Genomic DNA, 23,551 nt, shown 5'->3' with positions numbered 1-23,551 from the left:
AACCGATTAGTCACCTAAAATACTAATTGGTGTTGTCTTGCCATTAGTCACCTAAAATACTACTTGGTGTTGTCTTGCCATCTAATTAACTGACTCTCTTTTTTGTTTTGTGTCAGTTTTTCAATGTCAGTATCTATCAATGAAACTTTTTTGAAATCATAACTACCCATTTTGGCATCAATTGGACTTTTTGGAAAAAAAAATAATAATATAAAATTTACTACCACTATCCATAATTGACCTCAAGTGGAAACTCTTGGTGGTGGAATTTCTCAAGACAAAATCACTACAACTACCCATTAGTGTCATCTGTGTGAAAGTTGAAAGAGTATATTTGAAAATTGAATTATATTTAAATGTGCATTTAGCTTGAATTTTTGAGTATTGAAAAGAATTTTCAAGAAAAACAGGTTAAAATAGTGTTTTATCGAATGTAAGTGTTTATTTGAAAAAATAATAATTAAGCAGATCTAACTAACTAACAAAACCACCAAGTATAATGATTTCTCATGTCGTTCCGCCCATATATAACCATGAACTTTTTTATTTTTTACAAAAAAAATAAAATAAATTTGAATAGAGAAAGGGATCCTAAGAAACATATAACATGGACAAAAGGAAATCCCTTTGTACCACATAACTATAGTACCATAATATGAGTAATTTCCAGACCATTGGCTGTCCTTTTGCCTTCTTAAATAAGTTAATTTGTTTAATAATACCTTTGTTTGTTCTCTTTTGTCCTTTTTCTCAATTTATTATCCATTGAAAATTACTCCATCTTTTGGCATAAAATTAATTTCATGAAGACTCTTGGTGGAGAACTCTCTTTAAATTTGTTGACTTCTTTTACTTATTTTATCACATACATATATACATCATACACCAAAAGACAAACTTTCACTCAATTAATAATTAGTTGAAATGCACCATCCAAATCAACCTACCTAAAAGATATTTTTAAAATAATTATATGGTAATAATAATATGATATAAAAAATTTACTTGTTCAATTAATTCAGATTTTTATTATACGTTAAAATATTCTCAATTAATTCAAGTTTTTCTTTTTTAGAATTCAAAATCACGATAAAGTTATAGGTTATCTGACTATTGAGGAAATATTAAATGATATGACATAATATTATGTATAGTCCTTTTCTTTTAAATTGTCAAAATAGAAATTCAAGAATTTGGTGCATAAGGAGAAGAAAGTCCATGTGTGTGTAAAATACAAATGTGTACACCTTGAAGTAGTATAGAACACTTGCATAGGGTAAGTCCACAATAATCCTACAACTTTACTCTACAAAAACAGAATTTCTAAAAAGTAAGGTTTATACACAATTCAATTTTGTATATTTTGGAAAAAGAATTTCCATGTTTTCCAATTAGTAAGTCCACCATGTTGTTCCTATTATCAAGTACATCATGTTGCTAATACAACTCAATCAAAGGAGAACTTAAAATTTGAAAATAGATAAGTACATCATGAATGACTAATCACATTAGTTAAAGTGTCACGAAATACCATTTTGTGCGATAATTTTATCAAACATAGAAATATTTAAGGTATTTATAAAAATATTACTCTACTAACAAGACGACTTTGATCGCAATGTTTGCTGGGTGGAGTTGTGGTATTCAACTCTACTTTGCACCATGAGATCATTCAAAATCATGTAACTGTCTTTATCCGCATTTTTATATTTAAAAACAATGAAAAAATATATATTTATATCTCAAGAGATATATACATAATTTTTCCAAAGTTAACGAGTGTCTCACACCCATACCCTTCGCCATAGGTCCGCCTTTGCACCTTATAAGAGCAACAAAAACAAACATAGTAAATAGGTGAATAAAATAGAGTTGGGAACAAAAATAAGTCACAAAAATATAAAAGTAACTAAAATAAGCCACCATTTTAGTAAGTAACTAAAATAAGCTTAGTGGAAGAAAAAGTTCCACTATATCCAATTTTCTAAACGTTTTCCGTTACTGTCATAACATTTATTTTAATATATAAAGGAACTTTTTCTTCCACTTTATAAAGTGGAACTTTTTATTCCACTTTATAAAGTGAAAGAAAATCTTCCGCTTTATAAAAAGTTACCTTTTCATTTTCACCTTCACCTTCTCTCCTTTTTTTTTTCATGGCTTCCAAAAAAAATCACTTTGAAGATGGTCATCTGCATCAAAAATTCACTTAAAAAAATAAGTGTTAGACATAGCGATAATCATCTGCATCAAAAGTAGGCGAGACATGAAAATTTGAGGATGTCCCAATATTTTTCGTCATTTCTAAGTGTGAGGACTGACCAAAATAATTATTTAGTTCATAACTCGGAGCATTATTCCTATCTTGCTGAGGTAAACCGCTACAAAATATATAATAATAAGAATAATAAATAATATAAATTAATAAATAATTGACAAAATCAACAAACAATAACTGAAATATATTAATTGAGCATTACCGATCACTATCATTGGTAGTTTTGTTTAAATCAAAATCATATCGGCCGGTAAGAGTATTTTGATAATGAGTCATTTTTGGAAAATCAGTAGATTGAGTTATCGAAAATCCATCAATGCTATTATGATTTTCTAATTAGGGATGAACATCGACCGATAAAGGAGAACATTGTTGACTAATCTTAGGCTCCTTCCTAACATATATTCCAAGTATTGTTGACTTGATTTGATCTATATAGCCATTTGGAACCCTTAAAAAGCCGGTCAACGATTCGTCATTATATATAATTCACTCTCTAAAATTTACTTGTCCTTGTGATAAAAATGAAGTAGGGTATTTTCCGGCTATAATCAAATTATAATCGTACTGTTTATACCCATTCTTTTATAAATTGATAAAATAAATTTATGATATCGGACATTTATTGGATATTTAGCATTGTGTTTGGGAGGACAATTATAATAAATGATATTTCCGTCATGTATAATTTCGCCATCCCAATAAACTGAAACTTTAACTTTACGTGTAGAAGATATTTTTTTTTAGATTGAAATGAACAAATATAGAAGACTTTATGTTGTAGGTGCTATCAACTATGCATAAACGTCCTTAAATAGATTTTTCAGAATAAAATAATAAAAATACATAATGAAATATTTTTTTCCGTTTTAATGACATATCAAATCAATATAATTTATATGACAACACTGAAAAAACTTCTTCAAGACGTGAAAAATATTCTTCTTATAAAGTGTAATAAAAAGTTCCACTTTATAAAATGGAATAAAAAGTTCCACTTTATAAAGTGGAAGAAAAAACTCCACTTTATAAAGTATAAGAAAAAGTTCCGTTATATATTAAAAATAAACGTTATGAAACTAATGGAAAACGTTTAAATTATTGAATATAGTGGAACTTTTTCTTTCACTAAGCTTATTTTAGTTACTTACTAAAATAGTGACTTATTTTGATTACTTTTTATATTTTTGTGGCTTATTTTGATTCACGACTCAATAAAATATAAGAGCAACAAAAACAAACATAGTAAATAGGTGAATAAAATATAAAAGAACTTTAATGCATTATTTATCCTAATCAAATTCTAACCAATCATAAGAATGATTTCATCATACGTTACTTTCACCTGACACACCAAATGTGTGCTCAATTTATATGATGGAGCCTTGCACACCTAATCCTCTATGTGTGATATAATTATTTGGTTATGTCCTAAAATAGTTAGCATAATTGAATAATTATATTTAAATAACAAAAAAGAACCAAACCGAAAACTTATTCTAATTCAAAGTAAATTGTACTACTTTTGTAAAACCAAAAAACACGATCAATATATATTCAAATCGAATAATTCAGTACCTACCCTCAGCTATATGAACTTATCCTAAGAGCAAGGGAACTCATAATATCCCTCCTAATTAAGCTCAAAAAATTTATGTTTTCGTTTTAATTTGTTTAAAAATATATTTCAACTTTTAATTTTCACATGATAATTAACATGCTTAACATTACAAAATTAAAGAATATTTTATAATATTCAATATATTTTTTTTAAAAAAATAATTTTATGTCACATTAAAATCATACAAACAAATTAAAACGAGTAATCTACACATCACAATCACACATCTTTGCCCAATCATTGACTTACCTCTTAGTAATTCCTTTTGACAACTTCAACACACAATTCTTTTTTCTAACTGCTATTTTAAACCCCACATTCACACTGCAAAAAGTAACACTACCATTTCTGCAGAAAACAAAAAAGAAAAAAGAAAGATGAATAGATATTCAAGAATCAACAGTAAAGCCAAAAGCAACAGAAAATCAGTAGCTATAGATTTTTCTGATCATCTTTCTCTTTCAATATCTGAAACCCCACAAATAATATCTAAACCGCATGAAGAAAAAAGCAACAAAAATCATGAGACCATTATAAATGGGGAAGAAGGGGATGGAGAGATGTTTGGAGTTATCTTAGAAAGAAGTCGCTCTGTTTCATCATATAAATCCATGACGGAGAAAGAGAGAAGTAGTGTTCCCATGAAGAGATCATCTTCAGTTTCGTCTTCGTCTGCAGGAGGTAGAGGAGGATATTGCAGAATTCATCATCAAAATGATAATCCTCATGAAAAAACAGAGAATTTTAATGCTCACAAGGAGAAAGGGAACAAGATTCTAAGAGCTTGCATCAAATTGCTTCGATTTAGATGAATTAGTGTTGCTTTTCATGACTTTTATTTTGTTAACCCCTCTGTTTTAAAATCTTTAATGTCTTCATATCTGTTTCAAGTGTAAAATGATTGTGAATGTGTGACCAGTTTCCTACTTGGGAAGAACTGTTCACACTCTTCTTCTTACTTATTATAATATATATTTACACAATGAGCTATGATCAGATGAAAGAAATTTTACAGTTTCAGAATCAGTAATGGAAAATCTTGCTTCAATTATTGAAATAAGTTTAGTTACAGAGCAATTGATTTCGCAATTACTCAGAGATTTTAGAGCATAACTGTACTTCTGTAGACAAGATTGGTTTGAAAAAGCTATTCTTCAACTTCGTTACACTTGCAGTAAACTAGCCACACATATACAATCCTCCCAAATTTACACGAAATATTTACCATGGGTGTTGTTTTGCTAAAAGAAATTTGATACATCGATGGATTCTTAATTGCTTTCGCTGAAGTCTGCATCGATAACTTCTCCATCTCCATCATCTTTACCGGTGGAACCAGATGATCCAGTTGTACCAGCACCAGGAGAAGGACCAGAACCGGCAGGACCTGGCTGGCTGTACAGAGACTGTCCCAGCTGCATTACTTCTTGGTTCAATGCAGCCATCGCGACCTTAATGGTTTGAGTAGAATCACCGGAAATGGCATCCTTGAGCTCTTTCAGCTTGGATTCCACTTTGTTTTTAACGTCAGCAGGCACCTTATCTCCCAACTCTTTAAGCTGCTTCTCGGTTTGGTATACGACAGATTCTGCTTGATTCTTCGCGTCTATGGCTTCTCTCTTCTCCTTGTCCTCTCTAGCAAACTTCTCAGCTTCTTGAACCATTCTATCAACCTGAAATTCCATTTCATTGAAAGTAACATCAGTGAGAAATGTATCATAGGATTAAATACAAATACATCCGGGATTAATATTTCACACAGTCCGTAACATGCAACTTAAATCCACTTGAACAATTGTGCAATACTTGATAGGACGCAAGGAAAGATCAGCGGATGTAAGTTGATAAAACACCGATCTTAAAAGAACATCCTCTATTCAGCAAGGGAAACAACAGATCTAACGAGTGTACCTCATCTTTGGGCAAAGTGCTAGCACCAGTTATAGTAATGTCCTGCTTCTTTCCTGTACCCTTATCAGTAGCTGTGACAGAAAGAATACCGTTGGCGTCAATGTCGAACTTCACTTCAATCTGGGGAACACCCCTGGGAGCTGGAGGGATTCCATCCAGGCGGAACCTTCCAATAGACTTGTTATCTTTTACAAACTCTCTTTCACCTTGCAGCACATTAATCTCAACACTAGTTTGCCCATCTGCTGCAGTTGAAAAAACTTCTGATTTTGAAGTTGGTAGTGTTGTATTTCTTGGGATAATTTTGGTCATGACTCCACCCAGAGTTTCCAGACCAAGTGACAGTGGAGTTACATCTAATAACACGATGTCACTAACATCTCCAGCCAAGATACCAGCCTGAGAATATAAAGGAGAATAACGTAACCGGATCACAATATTGCACCAGTATAATTACTGCACGAAATCTTAAGACAAAAGATGATTTGAAGAGATAGAGAGGTGAAAGACACAAACCTGAACTGAAGCTCCAAGAGCAACCACTTCATCAGGATTGACAGAAACATTAGGCTCTTTACCAGTCATCTTGCGGACAAGGTTTTGAACAGCCGGTATTCGTGTTGATCCACCAACAAGAACTACTTCATCAATATCTTTGAAGGAAAGGCTGGCATCCTTCAAGGCAGTTTCAACTGGTGTCTTAAGCCTGTTAAGACAAATTCAATCGGAGTCATCAAGTCAGAAGGACAAACAGCGAAATCTTTCGGAACAAGATGATTACATCGGTTTACAGAAGCAAGATCATCTCAAAATCTAAGCTATAGCACAGCTGAAACCAATATTTTCATATCGACACCCCCATACTAAACAAGTAATTTTTTTGTGAACAAAATTGGTACCTGTCCAATAAGTCTGAGCATAACTCCTCAAACTTGGCCCTTGTAAATGTTGTGTCAATATGTTTCGGACCATCTGCAGTAGCAGTGATGAATGGCAAACTGCACAAAAAGGAAAGGTACATTCAATTAAAGCTTGTTATAGCAAAAGCAGCAGTTTCACCCTCCATTTTTTCCAGAAGGAAAGGGGTAGCAAAGGAGAAAGAACCAGATAGTAACTGAGATACCTGATATTAGTTTGAGTCAAGGTTGACAATTCTATCTTTGCCTTCTCAGCAGCTTCAGTAAGACGTTGAAGCGCTTGTTTGTCTTTAAGAAGCTCTATTCCTTCTTCTTTCCTAAAAGTATCAGCAAGCCAGTCCACAATTCTCTGTTTGATAGAAAAAAAGTGTAAGCATTGTACAGAAGAAGCCCCAAAACAAGGAAAAATTAAACAAGATGCATGCAAGCAAAGAGAAGGTACTGATGATTTAATACCTTATCAAAATCATCACCTCCCAAGTGTGTGTCCCCTGAGGTAGAAAGTACCTCAAATACTCCATCTCCAACCTCAAGAACTGCATCATAGAAGTCGATATATGAGTTAGTGTAGATGCAAAGGCACATTTAAAGCTAGAATTCTACCCACGAGACTTCATATCACTGCTTTTTCTTCCATCCATATTGTTGATGTTCTATGTTGAAATACACAAGTAAAAACATTAATGTATCAGCTGTCACAGCATAGACGACAGAGGTAATAGAATTATGCTCAAGTTTATAATACAACCCAAAACCCAGTACCAAGGAAGAGAACTCTGGAAAAACAAGATTCATATGATCAGGATGCAGCAGTAATCCTTTTTATTATTATGTTTATGTTAATAACAATAATCAACTAAACTATAAGTAAGAAGCACAGAGGCAGCATTGAGACTGAAGCCGGATCTTGCCTCGAATAGTCTTCTCATACCTGATACATCAAAAGTACCACCTCCTAGGTCAAAGACTAGAATGGTTTCATTACTCTTCTTCTCAAATCCATAAGCCAAAGAAGCAGCAGTGGGCTCATTGATTATTCGGAGAACATCTAATCCGGCAATGCGACCTGCATCTTTTGTAGCAGTTCTCTGAGAGTCATTAAAGTATGCTGGTACTGTAACCACTGCTTTAGCAACTTTATCATTCAAGAATTTCGAGGCATCATCAACAAGCTTTCTCAAGACCTGAGAACCAGAAATTAAGCAATTCCTTTGAATAACAAGAAAAGGAGCATCATAGTTTTCAAATATGCCTCATTGAAGGTTCAATTACTATTGAAACAGGTAAACACGAATACATCTGATAACTCCATCCATCACAAATAAATAACCATACTTGCTTAATAATCATACCAACTTTCAATTGTTCAGTTAAACAAATCAAAATTTAACAGATAATTTAACTAAGAGATGAAAGATAATAAAACCCACAATAGCTAGCTTCAACTCATCACTGATTCCCCATTCATATTATCAGTGTTGTCTACAGGAAGACTGCACCATTATCAGTTATAACTCAAAACAACATAAATTGTATGGTTAGTCACAGTGGCACAACCAAGATATGATTTCTCATAAACAGTACAGAAATAGCACTCGTCCGTTTCAATTTGTTTGTTTCATTTTGACTACACAAAATTTTTAAAAATAAGGAAGACTTGTGAATTGTGATCTTAAACACAAACACTATAACAAAATTTCAAACTTGATAATCAAGAAAACAGAGTAACCAAAAACAGTCGAGCATCAAGCAAGAACTCAACCTAATTTTACCTCCTAAGTTGAAAACCCCCATTAATTCCAAGTTCAATATTGCAGTGAAATTTATAAGTAGGAGATAAATTCACCATTAAAATGGGACAGCCATACATACCTGAGCAGAAATTTCCTCAGGAGCAAACTGTTTACCAATAGCAGGACACTCAAGTTTGACGTTCCCATTCTCATCCTTCATCACTCTATAAGATACTTGTTTCGACTCTTCATCAACCTCCGCCATTTTCCTCCCTATAAACCTCTTCACTGAGAAGAAAGTGTTCTCCGGATTCACCACCGATTGCCTTTTGGCTATCTGCCCAACTAATCTATCTCCATTCTTCGTATATGCCACTACAGACGGCGTCGTTCTTTGCCCCTCCGCATTTGTCACTATTGTCGGTTTCCCACCTTCCATTACTGCCACCGCTGAATTCGTCGTCCCCAAATCTATCCCCACCACCTTCTCGTTCACTACTTTCATGGGTCTGAACCTTTGCCTCACCGCCTTGTCACTGTAACATTTCTTCCGTGATGCAAAACTAATTCTCCCTCCCGAAAATGGGGTTCTGTTGTCCAGCTTATGCCCGGAAAATGGGATTTTCACTTGGTGGGTTGCTGACGAAGCCATTTTTGAACTGAAAAAATTGATTTGGTTTAGTGAGTGAAAGTGAAATACTGAAATGATCGACAATTCTTGTTGTTGTTGAAACTCTGCAAGTGAGAGAGGGATGCATATAGAGAAAGGATATTGGTAAAGGACAATTCTAGAAGGGTCTAGGGAATCAAGATTTTGTTGTTTTGGAGTATTATATATACTGTAAAAGGCGATAGATAAAGAGAAAGTCACTGTCTTGGTTATGGGGTTTTCATGAGAAAATGATTAGAAGGAAAATTGTGGGAAACTCCAGGAGCTTCTGGTGAAGACAACACAAACTTCTTTTTGGCGTTTTTCCCCTACGGGGTGATTTGTCAAAAAATTGACTTAATTTTTACCAAGTCGAAAATAAAATTTTTTGGCAAAAACAATTCTATAACCCAAAAACTAGAAAATTTTTTTAATAATATTTGGGGCCAAATCTAGTTTTCGAGTTCTTTTCTTACCATTTTTTTAATAAAAAGAGTTGCTAATAATTTATGTTATATATAAATATAAAAAAAAAATGTGGGCGTGGGTCGTGGGTCGAGACGTTTTATGTCATATGAGTTGAGGTAATTTTTTTTTTTAAAAAAAGAGTCAAGGTGAAAGCTTCGAGACACAACGAAATTTAGAAATTTGAATTGATTCGGGTTGATGTCATCCCATCATAGCGGAAAGACTCATGTTATAGCGACACCTCTATAGCGTCTGTATGACCTCTATAGTGGGGCTGACGAGATCATACCCTAGAAACGCAAGTTCTTTTATTTTTCTTTCACTTTTCATTATTATAAAAATAGACGAGGGTTACTCTAAAAAAACCTTAAGCAGCTCTAATCTCTAAAACTATGGACTAAAGGAGAGAGACTTCAGCGCAAGAAGAGTTAAAATCCACAAATTTTCAGTCTACGTTGGCTAGGATTCTCCCCCCATAGAGTCAGGTGTTCTGAAGTCTTCAATGGTTGCTTGACATCCATATAGAATAGTTTTTTTAGTTGAGTAATTAGACTTGTCTTTACCTATATCATATTTCGTGGATCGTCATATATTACATGTATAAGCTTCCATGCACGACATTTGAAAGGTTGAATATGTTGTTAGTTGTGGTTTAGATTGAGGATATATCTGCTTAATTCATGTCGATCTTATGAATTATGACGATTAATGGGCATTATCCTGAGAAAGTTTATCATGGGTAATCACACTATGATCAGGAAATGTTCGGGAAAGAATCATTTCGAATAATTGATGGTTGTTTGTTTTCCATTATTTTGTATGTTCTTGTCAACTGCTTCATTAGTATTGAATGCATGATATATAATTAGAGAAAAATAAGTGTTTGATTTGAAATATTATAAGTTGCAATCGCATGCAATGAATGTGTTTACTTAGATGTAAAAATATGCTTGCCATTCATTTTGTTTGTGATGTGTGATTGATGGTTGGTTCGGATACCATGATTGGTACATGATATGTCACGTTTGTCTTGGGTATCACACAGAATAAACACTAACAGTTGACACATATACCACGCCCGATACATGAATATTCATATATGATTGGCTCGGGTATCACACTGATACATACTAATTGTTCATAAGGGCACCACACCTAGTACACTAACAATTTATATGTGAATTTCACAAAAGAATCGAGTTTAGTTTTTTGTAACATGATTATAACATGTTTGTTCTGTGAGTAGACCAAATTTATTGATTGTGTTATATTTGTCACATATTGGTCCTTGAGGGATTGTATTATTATATTTAAATGATGGGGTGATGGTTCATGTATAAACCAAAATTACATACTAAAAATTGTACTGATATTTTAGAGATTCTTGGTGATGTGAGTTACCCACAAAGTGTGATGAATTTTGTTAAGGTGATTGTTACATTCTAAACATGTCTAGGGTGGTGGTTGAGTCAAAGTGGTTAGTGATAGTCTTGCAGATGATTTAGTAAATTCGTCAAGGATCACGGTGTTGACATAGAAATTTGTGGGAGAGTAGTCGATTGGTTGATAGAGTTTGAAATGGTCTAATATTCGAGGAATCTCTATGTAATAAAATGGTTTAATAATGATCGCATGAGGATGAAATGTCTAAATAATGGAGTTGGCAGTGGAAGGAAGTGGGTTGATAAAGCGTATGAGTTACAAGGTAATTTTACTTGGAGTAATAGCGGCGATAATTGAGAGGATCGGGGTCTTAATTTTATCTCTAAGTTGCATTAATTTTGTGGTCCCTATTGTCACAAACTTAGAGTTAAAACAAATGTTCAATGTGACACTTGACAACTTACTCACGAATCTTTCACGATCTTGTAAGCTTATGTAAGCCTTTAAGACTAAAATCACTAAGAGAATGAAAGGAAGACTTAGAAAGATTTGAGAACTTTGGAAGAAGACTTTTTACTACTTGGAAGATTGCTTACAACTTGGATGGATGATTTACAAACGAGTGACACCTCTATTTATACTAACAGTTAGGGGTTAAAGTATAATTTAAAATTACTTTATTAGTCCTTACGTATTTACTCTTTGGTCCCTTCTCTAGAAATCTCTACACTTTCTAGGAAATTCTAAGGCTTTTCTAGAAAATATCTAGTCCTTCTTCTAGAACTCTCCAAAGCCTTCTTGAAACATTTAGGGGCTTCTAGAGTTTTCTATAAACCACTCCAAAACTCTAGATTTTTCCCCCTATCCAGATACTAAATCTTACTAAGAATTGACGGGACGTGACACTCTCCCCCACCTATTGATGCGACGACCGTGTCGCATGGCCGCTACATAGGCATCCGAATCTTGTGCATGCACAACCAATAATATGTTGACTCGATCGATGCCCTTGTGAAACTCCCTCAGCGGCCTACTTATATCCAACTCGTTCTTATGATCTACCTCCTTCCTAGGAGGAAAGCGCCTCAGCGGCCCCTTTGGCATCACAACCTTGTTTTTTTCTCTTTAACCTTCTTTGTGCACGGTGGTAAGGACCCTTTAGTTCCATTATTTTCTTTCGAACTTTTTTGAGATGCATTGGGTACCTTAACCAGGGGCACCATGCATGATCCTCCTTTCTCCATGACCAAGAGTTGATGGAGGTACAAATCGATCACCGCGTGACATTGCTGGAAGAATTCTTGCGCAAGAATTATCTCAAAGATATCTAAAGGAATGACAATGAAGTTGGTCTTACCTTGTCACTCGCCTAGCATGATGCTTACTTCATGCGAACTCCATTCACGGGAGTCGATGGTGCGTTGACCGTCCTGAGTTGGGCGTAACTTGGATTGTAATTCAGTCCTAACATTGTCGTTGCCGTTTCGGTCATAATATTGGCCTCTGCACCTGTGTCGACCATAACACGAGCAAATTTTCCATTGATCGTGATGTCGACATACTGCAAGCCGTATTCTCTCGGCTTTCTTGTTTCTTGGCGATAGCTCCGCATAGTCCTACCAAACCCAATTGCATCGTATCTACACTTTGTCCTTGCTCTTGTGCATCCTTCCCTTCATCTCTCACAGGATAGCACAAAGTCTCTTCAATTCATGACACTTTGCATATCCATGCAACCCACTGCATCTATAGCAACCCTTCCTCTTTGTAGGCTCAACCTTTTCCTCGACATCACTTTGATGTCCAAACTTCTCGCCACAGACCTATATATTATGCTTCTTGGAATGTGTACACTGCTCTTTAACTTTACCATAATCTCTCCCACCATGGTCATGACTACCTCTCCTCTCTTCTCCCCCCACTCAGTCAGGTTTCTCATGCCTAAAGTATGTCAAAGCTTCGAGTTTTGTGATGGCTTCATCTATAGTCCTGACCTGTCAGCGTTCTAATTCCGTCCTTGCCAAATTTTGCAACCCATCTATGAAATGTAACAACATATCTTCATCCGTGAAGTTAGGAATTTGAAGTGTGAGGTTAATGAACTCCTTCACGTATGCACGTATGTTTCCCATTTGTTCAACTCCCTTAACTTGTGCTTCGCCTCATAGATGACATTATTAGGGAAGACTGCATTCTTGAACTCCATTTGGAATTGCTCCCAAGTGTTGATGGTGAAAACTCCCTTCCCTATTTCCGACTCATTACGTCTCCAACACAACATGACCATCTCCAAATGATACAACACGACAGTGTTGATCTGTTCTCGTCGCTCTTCAGCAGACTACACTTGAAGTAATTCTCCAAGTGCCACAAGAAATTCTCCACCTCTTGCACGTCACAAACACCTTTGAACATAGGTGGCTTGGGAGCATCGACCTTGGTATCATGATCTCGGTCAAGCGACGATGATCCTCCAACTTCTACGCCCTCCTTGAGTGCTTTTGATCTCGGCCTTCATGGTCTCAATCGTGCTTAATGCCTCATGCCTCCATGAGTTGGCACTCCAAGGAAGTGATAGCCTCCTTCATCTCAAACTCCGCATGCTGGCGTCCCTCCAAAATCTTTCATAGGTTCTCGGTCTCCTCAAGGGTGAAATCCTCGAGATTCTTGAACTTGCTACCAGCTACGTTCAAAATCTGGCCTACTATATCCACGGCCTGCTTCACCGTTTCAACCCTTGTGATCCACTTCTCTCCAGGTGTGACATTAATGGGTTTCTCGCCACGGTTATCGTCACTTGCTTCGGTGGTCGAAGGTGGGTGAGATGTTAGTGCCTCGCTTGGTGGAGGGTCGAGCAACATTTCCTCACTACTTCTTTGGTGCTTCTTTCCCTTGTGGTTCTCTTTTCCTCCATCGGACGGAGGTTGGTGGTGCTAGAGGCATTTACGTCTCCTTCGTTAGCCATTCCCTTAGTACAAACCTTTGCTCTGATACCATATTGTCACGGAACTAGAGTTCTAACGAATATTATGTGCGACACTTGAAAACTTACTCACAAATCTTTCATGATCTTGTAAGCTCAAGTAAGCCTTTAGGACTAAGACCGATAAGAGAATGAAAGGAAGACTTACAAAGATTTGTGAACTTTGGAAGAAGACTTTTACTACTTGGAAGATTTCTTACAACTAGGATGGATGATTTACAAATGAGTGACACCTCTATTCATAATAACACCTAGAGGCTAAAGTGTAATCTAAAATTACTTTACAAATTCCTATATATTTACACTTTGGTCCCTTCTTTAGAAATCTCTACACTTTCTAGGAAATTCTAATGCTTTCCTAGAAAGTATCTAGTCCTTCTTTCTTTTGGAGCTCTCCAAAGTCTTCTTAAAATATCTAAGGGCTTCTAGAGTTTTCTATAAACCTCTCCATAAATCTAGACTTTTCCGCCCCTATCCGGATGCAACATCTTACTAAGAATTAGCAGGACGTGACATTATAGTGCACATATTTAATTAAAACTCAGAATCCTATTGCTAAAGGAAAAAGGGGAGACAAACGTGAGTTTTCTTATAAAAAGAAAACTAGCATGTATTTTTTTTAGAAATAAAAATAACGTGTATTTTGGTTCTCCTCTTTGGATTGGGAATAAAGCTGTATAATAAAGATTATTTAACCCTAGAAGATTGTTTAGTTTTCTACTCGATACTTGCCCACCCAAATATTGAGAGAGTTCGGATGTGAACTTGAGATCTTTGTAGAAGACCATAGTTGTTGTCTATCTTGTGGATTCACTTGAAGATCTGTCTAACTTAGAATTTATTTGAAGGTATATACTCGCACTTCAAGATGTATTTATCGAATTAAATTTTAGCAAGCTTATGTGTTTTAGCATAAACAATATTTGTTATCTATTATTCATGTAAGAAGTAAAGATTCCGGTATGCTTCTGATGTGCATATATGCTTTCTAACAAAGTGATGATGCCTACCAGTACATATTGTTTGTCACTTGGTATAAACCTATTGCAGGATTGATGATGTTTCTTAGGTAAAGATGAATATGATCTCCAAAAACTTCTACTTCTCTTTCTTTATGGTGAGAGTTGTGTCATATTTATTTCATAATTTTATTCTCCCTTAGAAGTTTTTGTACCTTTTAAAACTAGTTCTTTGGGAGGGTTCAATGTATTTGTTTACAAAAGGACTTCACTTTAGATTAAAAAGTACTTTTATTTATATATAGGGTATTAGCTTATAATTCCTCACTTCTGCGATTAATATCCCAGGTCGGTGGTTAACGGTTCTCTTATCTAGGTGTTAGCGTAGGTCCCCATGCAACCTAATAGGTTGAGTCGGAACGATTTGGTATTAGAGTTTAGGTTACCAATATCCTGGTACAAGAGAAAATATCGAATAAAGTCCCGAGGATTTTTGTGTTGACATCCACATTTAATTTCCAGAACACTAGGAATTATTCTAATAAGATGTCTCATTTCTTCACTCCTTTCGTGTGGTCTGTCGCTTGTGATATGAGTTGAATTTATTTGGTATCTCTAAATTCCAATTGGTGTCTCAACAAAGTAAAATTAATGTCATTGTTGCAACTGAAGGGACACAAGTAATAGAAGTTAGTAACTGACCTTAAAGGTCACTTAAATGCATTGACGAACGATTAATTAAGTGATAATTCATGATGCAAACATAATGTAAAGAACTTGTAAAATTATTGATAAAGCTTGATGATTCTAATTGCATGGTATTGACAGAATGACTGAAATTATGTGCATATGATTGTCTGGACTTTTGTAATTCTGATAAATTCATAACTTGATTATATGCCATGGGTTGGTGATAAATTGCTATGTGATTAACTGAATATTTTTGTGTTAAGAATTGTGCATGGATTTATCGTGGTAAGAATGGTAATTAAATAATATAAATAGTGATCACAGGAAAACCCCAATTTTAGGACAGTCAAAATTAATCGAAAACCATTGGAAAAAGATTGTTTTGGTACGATAACAGAGATTAGGTATGATGAACGTGTTTTGGTATGATCCAATGCTATTTTTTTATGATTTTGTGCTGTTAAGTCTTAACCATGTGTTGTCGGGTATGATATTAGGGCTATATTCAGATTTTTGAGATGAAGTCAGTATTATGCATTTCTGAAAACGATTATGGAATTATTCAAAAATTTGTCTGCTTTGAATGGGATAATGCACAAGTACCCCCTCAACCTATGCTTGAAATCTCAAAGACACACTTATACTATACTAAGGTCCTATTACCCCCTGAACTTATTTTTTAAATAATTTTCTTCCCCTTTTTGGCCTACGTGACACTATCTTGTGGGCCCAATGATGGTTGACCCACGTAGGCTGAAATGGGGTAGAAAACTACTTATAAAATAAGTTCAGGGGGTTAATAGGACCTTAGTATATAATAAGTGTGTCTCTGGGATTTTGGGCATAGGTTGAGGGGTACTTTGGCATTATCCCACTTTGAATCTATGAGAACTTTCTTAATTTTGAATACAAAATTAAATTAAACAGTGTACCAGTTTGATGTTAAATCCCCTTTTCTAAATGGTGATTGGAATGAAAAGCTTATGTCTAAAAATTGAAGGTTTATAGTGAATGACAAATAAAATAAGATTTATAGATTAAAAAGACACCCTATAGCTTAAAACAAGCATCGTTGGCGTGATACTTCGGAATAGATTTTTATTTCTAGGAGAGTAGCTTTAAAAGGATCAACAATGAACCTACTCTCTTTCTCTATATATAGAGAGAGAAAGAGAAGATAAGAATGATTTGCTGGTTGTATGTATTTAGTTGACGATATAATATATATGGGTTTGAGTGATTCTCATCACTAAATTTAAATACTGCATGATGAAGATTTTCTTGATCTTGAGGTGAAACAATGAGTTGAGGGTATATTTCTTTCACACATAAAAATTTAACATATGTTTTGAAAAAGTTCAACATGAAAAATTGTAATATTATTTCTACACCAATGAACATTTATGAGAAGTTGTGTCATGATGATGGTTCTGAAATGAAAAGTATTGTTTATTTTAGAAGTTTGATATGTGGTTTGAGATATTTTGACCAAAATAAGTTATTTTAAAAATCAATTTACATAATTAATACGTTTTTAATTTTTTTACAAAAATAGTATAAACGTACTTTATGGTAACGTTTTAGGCTTTATTTGATTTAAAAAAAATTAACGCCGTTAACTTAATAAACGTTACTGACAGTAACGATTTTATGTTAAAACGTGACTTGACCCATCCCTTTCTTTAAACGACGTCACTTTGTTATTAACTTAAAACTGAAAGGCTAAATCTGCTAAGCAATTCTAATTTCCTAAGATATCTAAAAGGCTAAACCCTTTCACCCCTTTCCCCCTTTCACTGTAAAAAAAAATTGGCAGCCGCCATTGTCACTTTCTAAGCTTTGCATATGTAAAAATTGGCTATCCGGAAGATATCTGAAAGAAATTTTACTTTATCAAGTAATCTAGTTGTTGTTAGAGGTGGAGCACATCTGATCTCAAACTTCGCACAAGCATCTATGAGATATTTGTTGGTTTCATCACTTGAGAGATCCTTGGGTATATTCAAGTTTGCAATCTTCTCCAATTCCTCTACCATATCAATCCGTCTGCAGAAGCAACGCATAAGTATCTTAGTGCCTTGTAAACTAAACCAAAACATGACAAACCAGAAAAGCTCCCAAACCTGAAGGGAGGAGTGAAGTCAATTTCAATTGGGTCACTCTCCAACCCTTTCGCATGATATTGATTATATAGCCACCTGTAAGTTCCTTCACCATCCCTGTTCATGTATGGTCAGTAATATAAAATTAGTTCCATTTTCGATCGGTAATTTGTGGACGAAGAGGAGGCGTGAAAGAACAAAAACACAGGAAGACAATGAATGGATTAAAATTTCATTTTGTGGATAAATGGTAGCGGTAGTTTTCCAAATCAATTTTGGGGATTTCTTGTTATATCGAGTTTCACGATAAATTGTGGCTATCAATCTTCTGGAAAGCTTGGAATCAAGTTAATTTCCTGTATTAGAGCCCCGAGGTATGTTTTTTTTCCTTACAAACTAGTAGATGGAATGCTTGAATTTAGAATTTCTATCTTCTAGTATTTATATCGTTTTGGTTATATAGAATAATCACTTAAGAAATTCTAATCTGCATGTTCTGTTTTTATTTTGAATTCATGCATCTTGTTGATGCAAAGAGAAACAATTTGGTGACAGTACATTACTTTGATTTGGTTGTTATATTTTGGACTAACAATTATATTTAATTTACTTTCATATGGATTTTTCAGTTTAATAGATACGTATATGACTGGTTATAGTGCATATCGATTGGTTGCCGGTCCACTTGAACCATCGGTACTAATTCAACAACTTACCCATAGGTCACGGGATATATGGAATGGAAGTGTTAATATGATTTTAAATACGAGGAGGTGTGATGGAAAATTTTGGGACCTCGTAAAGAAATATCCCATTCATCCACGAGTCTTAGAAATGATTGAGTTATCAGGACTATATGGTGTTTATAGATCAAATCGACCTTCTATTGATCGTAGCTTGATCACTTCACTAGTAGAGAGATGGCGTCCCGAGACTCATACATCTCACTTTAGAACGGGTGAGGCGACAATCACCTTGCAAGATGTAGAAGTGTTTTATGGCTTACCTGTGAATGGTGATCCAGTACTTGGTGATGAGTCGATAAGGACCATAGGGGATTGGAAAATATTTGTCAAAGATTGTTAGGTTTTATTCCACGTCCTCAAGACTTCAACCGTAGTAGCCTCAAGGTAACTGCACTTAATGCGCATATGCTCGAGCAACTACAGTTACCTGACTTGACAACACAAGAAATGATCGATCAAATGGCTAGATGTTACATGTTTTGGATGATTGCTGTTATGATGATGGCAGATACATCCGGCAACTATCTAAAGCTTATGTACCTTCTTATGCTCGAGGATCTCAATGTAGTTAGCTCTTATAGTTGGGGTAGTGCCACCTTAGCATGCTTGTATCGCTTTCTCTGTAAGGCCTCACAGAGTAACCAAAATGAGATAGCTGGCTTTCTACCACTACTTCAGGTATACTTAATAATTACATCAATTCTTTATAAATATTTCTTCTAGTTTATAATATCATAATTATATATTTATATATTATATTTAGATTTGGGCATGGGAAAGAGTAACCGTCCTCAGACCTCAGGTAATAGCACAAAGGGACATCGAAAATAATTTTCTTGCTTGTTTACCTAGGGGTCCACGTGCTACTAGATGGTTTGCACATTTTAGTTGGACTGATACCACTAAGCATGTGTTGAAAGTTTTTAGGGATGCACTTGATTCCATGACAGAGGATCAGGTATGATGTTATACTGTTTTTCTTTAAAAAAAATTATGTATATATTGTAGTTGAAACTCATGTATTTTTCTTTATGTAGTTTATTTGGGAACCATATTTGGATGACTTAATTGAGAGTCTTCCTGATTATTGTCGAATTGAACGAGACATATGGCGTGTAAGAGCTCCAATTTTTTGTTGGGATATCGTTGAGGTTCACTTGCCTGATCGAGTTATGAGACAATTTGGATTAAAACAAACGATACCAACTCCATTTCTATTTGATGCCACACATTTTCACCATGATCGTAGGGGCAGACGAAATACAAATTGGTACTTGGAGCATGCACAATGGTTGCCTCTTTGGAACCAACGACTTCAATATGTTTGTGATGCTCCGGTCAATCGTGAACCACTTCGATATGATGACCCTTACCTTATTTGGTTTAGACGCATTACTCGTCTTGTTATTGGTAATCCTACTCAGCGTCCTCAACAACAAGAAGGTTATGTGCCCAATTGAACGGCATATGAAACAATGGTATGTATTAGATTTAGTGTGTTTGTGATTTATCTTTTGAGTATAATATTGCTTCTTCTCGAAAAATGTTACTTGGAAAATTGTTACCTATGTTTTTTCTTAAAAAATATAAAATAAGTTCTTTAGTTTGATATTTGTTTGAGCATCTGTTAGAAAAAAGAATGAAAAATGTTTGTAAGAAAAAAAATTGATCTTTGTGTAGGTGCGTCATATTCATTCCATGGTTGATAGAGTAAAAGCCCTTGGTGATCAGCCATCAATGGAGGATTTATACATATTTCGTGCAATGGTCCGAAATGAAGGAGAAAAGTGCTTGACATATGTGCACGAGGCTGCTAGGATTAATGTACAAGCCGATTATAGAAGAGATGAGGTACATGATGATCATTTACATCATCCGGTTCGTAGGCGAGGAAAAGGTGGTGTTGCCGGTAGGAGGGCTCGTGCTGTTGAGAAAGGACGAGCACCTATTGAAATGGATGAATCAGTCTCCGAAGATGATCACACAACTTGTGATTTTGGTTCCAGTTCAAGGGGCCAAACTCAAGAATTCACTCCCGGGGCATCAGGTATGACATATCAACCAACAAATACTGATATTGTTCCATACACGGCATCACAAATATTAAGGAATTCTAGTCTTTCATCACTTGAGAATGTATTTGGTGGTTCTCGACCTCAACATTTTGAGAATGCCCCCAACTTTAATTCATCACATGGGCTGCCAATGTCCATTAAGACCCCTGGTGTTGTTAATCATTTAGAGGACTCCAACAATGAAGTGGAGAATGCAAACGAATGTGGTGAACCATCAGCGAAGGAGAAGCATAAGATATTTCCTAAGCGTGTGGGACTGGTACTATTAACATCTTTATTTTATTTTTTTGACATAAATGCTCCTCTGTTTAGTCGAACAACTGAAAATTATTCTTGTTTGTCAGGGAGTCAAACACCCTTCTTCTTCAGCATCATCTCAATCTAATGGATATCCTGAAGTTTCTAGTTCAGATGCTTTGCAAAGACAGTTACAACAGTTATTCCATTTACATGATTCTGGTTTGGGTCAAACATTTATTGATGCATTGCCTGTCTTTTTGCCTGTCTTCTACAAGGATTAGTTGAAACAGTGATATGTATCATGCTTGTTTAGTTACTCTGCAAGGACTTGTTTCGTTGGCTCTCCCCTTCTGCGTTGACACATCGGAAATATAAGCTTCTGGGTTCTTTGCTGAAACCAAGTCTTTCTTTGAATCATCCTCTGAGTCCCTGTTCTTACATTTGTCACGAATCATCTCTGGCATTTTACTGCTTGAACTCCATCTAGACTTTTCAACAACTGGGCAGAAGGTCTGGTTCTCGTCATCGAGTGCATCATCTTGTATAATTTTTTTGGAAGATACATCTGATTCCACCTCACTTGTGTTCCTTGTATTTGCATCCTTCGTACCTGTCAAACATCCCATACAGAAAATAAAGATAAATACCAGAATTTCACGATGGAAGCAAGTTCAAAATGTGACTACTAAAGATGAATACCTCCATCAGAGTGGTTATCATGAGAAATTTTCTTCTCTTTGTTTTTATGTCTCCTCTTCTCTACAACTGAGCTATTTGGAACGCCGGTGTATTGGTTGCAAGTTTAATTAGTTACACCCTCTGCATATATTTGAAGCAGTTGAATTGCTGCTTCTTATATTATAAATAGGCATGCATAATATATAAATATATCGTTTGACTTAATTTTAGCTGATATTTATATTCTTTAACTTTGAGATTCTTGGTGAATGTAACTCATCAAAGTTTTCTTAATCATTTTTTCTTAGGTTGATGCAGCTTGTTGATATTCTGGATAACCCTTGGTGAATAGTAGAGATATTTTGTGAAGAATGAAGCTACTAGTCATTATTTTGTAAAGCAACATGATCTATGAATACATGAATGTTTCAATTATTTTATATTTAGTTTGTGTTTTTCAAGTATTCCATAATGTAACTTCAAGTTTGTGAAAAGTGATAGATAACTTTATGCACTAATAATTGAAATATGAAATTTTGTTCGGGAATCACCAAGGTTGGCAGCTTGGGAATCACCAAGGTTGGCAACAAATATGAAATTTTGAATTATTTGAGTATTAGTAATGTGAGAATTTTTAAGTTAAGTTAGTTTTTCCCTCTAAGATTCTAAGCTTATGTAGTAGATAACTTTATGCACTAATAATTGAAAGGAAATTAATATAAATGGAAATTTGGAAATTAACATTAATAATTTTCCTTTATTAGCAATCTGGAAAAATTCACATTACATTAGATAACATAAAGAAAATTAACACCATTAGACATTGACCCACAATTATTCACTTAAATTTAATTATGATTGGGACATTGACGCCTATCATGTCCTGTCTGCCTGCATAATCCACAAGCTCGCTCATACACTGTAGAACTACGATCTATTTCATTATTTATTCTAGTTGTCCTTGGCCGATTAGGACGACGATAGAATTCATTACTTGTCATTGTAAAACTTGGAGATGGCCAATATGACTCATGACCAATTGGTGAAAATGACCCAGAATATGTTGCAACATAATTCTCTATTATGAAATGCTCGCTAACAAAATTTCTAGCTAGCCCTCTCATTCTATCAGTTACCTTCATGACATGTGAACACGAGAAGTGCAGATTAACCCATTTTCCACAATCACATTTTCTTTCATTTAGTGAAACACAATGATTACCACCAGTACCATCAACTTGTATAGATCTAACCTCGTATACTCCTGTGGGTATATTCCAATCAAAAACAAAGTGCCTCTTTGAACTTTCATAATTCTTCTCCCACTTTATTTTGAACCTCCCGGTCCATAATTCATTTTGCTCTGCAAGTTGGTGTGCTATTTGAGACCTACGGGTATACCGTTCAATAGTTTGCTCCAATGAAAGTCTAATCATAGCAGTGACAGACAAACCTCGTGCTTTTTTCAATACTCCATTGAATGACTCTGAAAGATTTGTTGTCAACACTCCCCATCTTTTTCCATCATCATGGCTAACAGTCCATTTATCCAAGGGAATTTCCATGAGGTATGCATATGCTTCGATATTTTCTTCTTTAATTTGCCACATCATGGACTCAAACTTCCTTACTTGATGGGCTGAAGCAGCCCTGCACATCAATCTGCTGAGGTCCTTGTTTGGAAATTTAGATTGAAAGTTGCTCTTAAGATGTCTTATGCAAAACCGATGGAAGATTCGAGGCTCTTGAAATCGCCGCAACTCCTGCAAACTAGTCAAGATTCCTTTTGCCCTATCAGATATAACACATACATTTTGTCTACTTTTTATCACATATGCACTCAAATTTCTAAAAAACCATTTCCATGCCTCTTTTGATTCTTTGTCTACAATAGCAAACGCTAAAGGGAGAATGTTATCATTCCCATCAATTTCAACAGCAATTAATAATTTGATCTCATATTTTCCATAAATATGAGTTCTATCTACTGAAATAACTGGGCGACATGTTTGGAATCCATCAATGCATGGCTTGAAAGCCCAAAATACAAATTTAAAAGTTTTTATCCGATGAACTCATAGACTCTTCATGTTTCCATTCCACAATTGTTCCATGGAT

At 35.0% G+C, this 23,551-nt stretch overlaps 2 protein-coding genes and 1 long non-coding RNA gene across 3 annotated transcripts; 1 reads left to right on the top strand and 2 right to left on the bottom strand.

Annotated features, from left to right (window-relative positions):
* Positions 1-1,438: 1,438 nt before the first annotated feature.
* Positions 1,439-4,776, bottom strand: LOC138339703 (uncharacterized). Its single transcript, XR_011212557.1, has 3 exons — positions 4,149-4,776; positions 2,117-2,192; positions 1,439-1,822 (listed from the first exon to the last, which is right to left on the bottom strand). It is a non-coding gene; the product is annotated as an uncharacterized lncRNA (long non-coding RNA).
* A 150-nt stretch (positions 4,777-4,926) lies between these two features.
* HSP70 (heat shock protein 70) lies at positions 4,927-9,380 on the bottom strand. The gene is given in 8 exon segments (NM_001246851.2): positions 4,927-5,572; positions 5,811-6,209; positions 6,327-6,516; positions 6,710-6,808; positions 6,934-7,076; positions 7,184-7,263; positions 7,659-7,911; positions 8,600-9,380. Coding segments are annotated over 8 exon segments (2,079 nt in total). The 5' UTR covers positions 9,113-9,380; the 3' UTR covers positions 4,927-5,170.
* Positions 9,381-18,528: 9,148 nt separating this feature from the next.
* Positions 18,529-19,900, top strand: LOC138339210 (serine/threonine-protein phosphatase 7 long form homolog). The gene is made up of 4 exons (XM_069290792.1): positions 18,529-18,717; positions 18,864-19,118; positions 19,204-19,398; positions 19,478-19,900. Exons 1-4 carry the CDS (start codon positions 18,529-18,531, stop codon positions 19,898-19,900), a joined length of 1,062 nt encoding a protein of 353 aa, XP_069146893.1.
* The last annotated feature ends 3,651 nt before the right edge of the window (positions 19,901-23,551 follow it).

The sequence above is a fragment of the Solanum lycopersicum genome, chromosome 11, assembly GCF_036512215.1.
Source record: "Solanum lycopersicum chromosome 11, SLM_r2.1".
In the NCBI taxonomy this organism is placed as follows: Eukaryota; Viridiplantae; Streptophyta; class Magnoliopsida; order Solanales; family Solanaceae; genus Solanum; species Solanum lycopersicum.
Note: the sequence above shows the minus strand (reverse complement) of the source record. Positions and strands in the feature narration are given on the sequence as shown.

Coding starts and splice junctions, on each gene's coding strand:
- LOC138339210 (XM_069290792.1), top strand. CDS start 18,529: ATGATTGAGTTATCAGGACTATATGGTGTTTATAGATCAAATCGACCT. Junction 18,718..18,863: donor TACCTGTGAATGGTGATCCA/GTACTTGGTGAT, acceptor GAGCAACTACAG/TTACCTGACTTGACAACACA. Junction 19,399..19,477: donor ATTCCATGACAGAGGATCAG/GTATGATGTTAT, acceptor TTCTTTATGTAG/TTTATTTGGGAACCATATTT.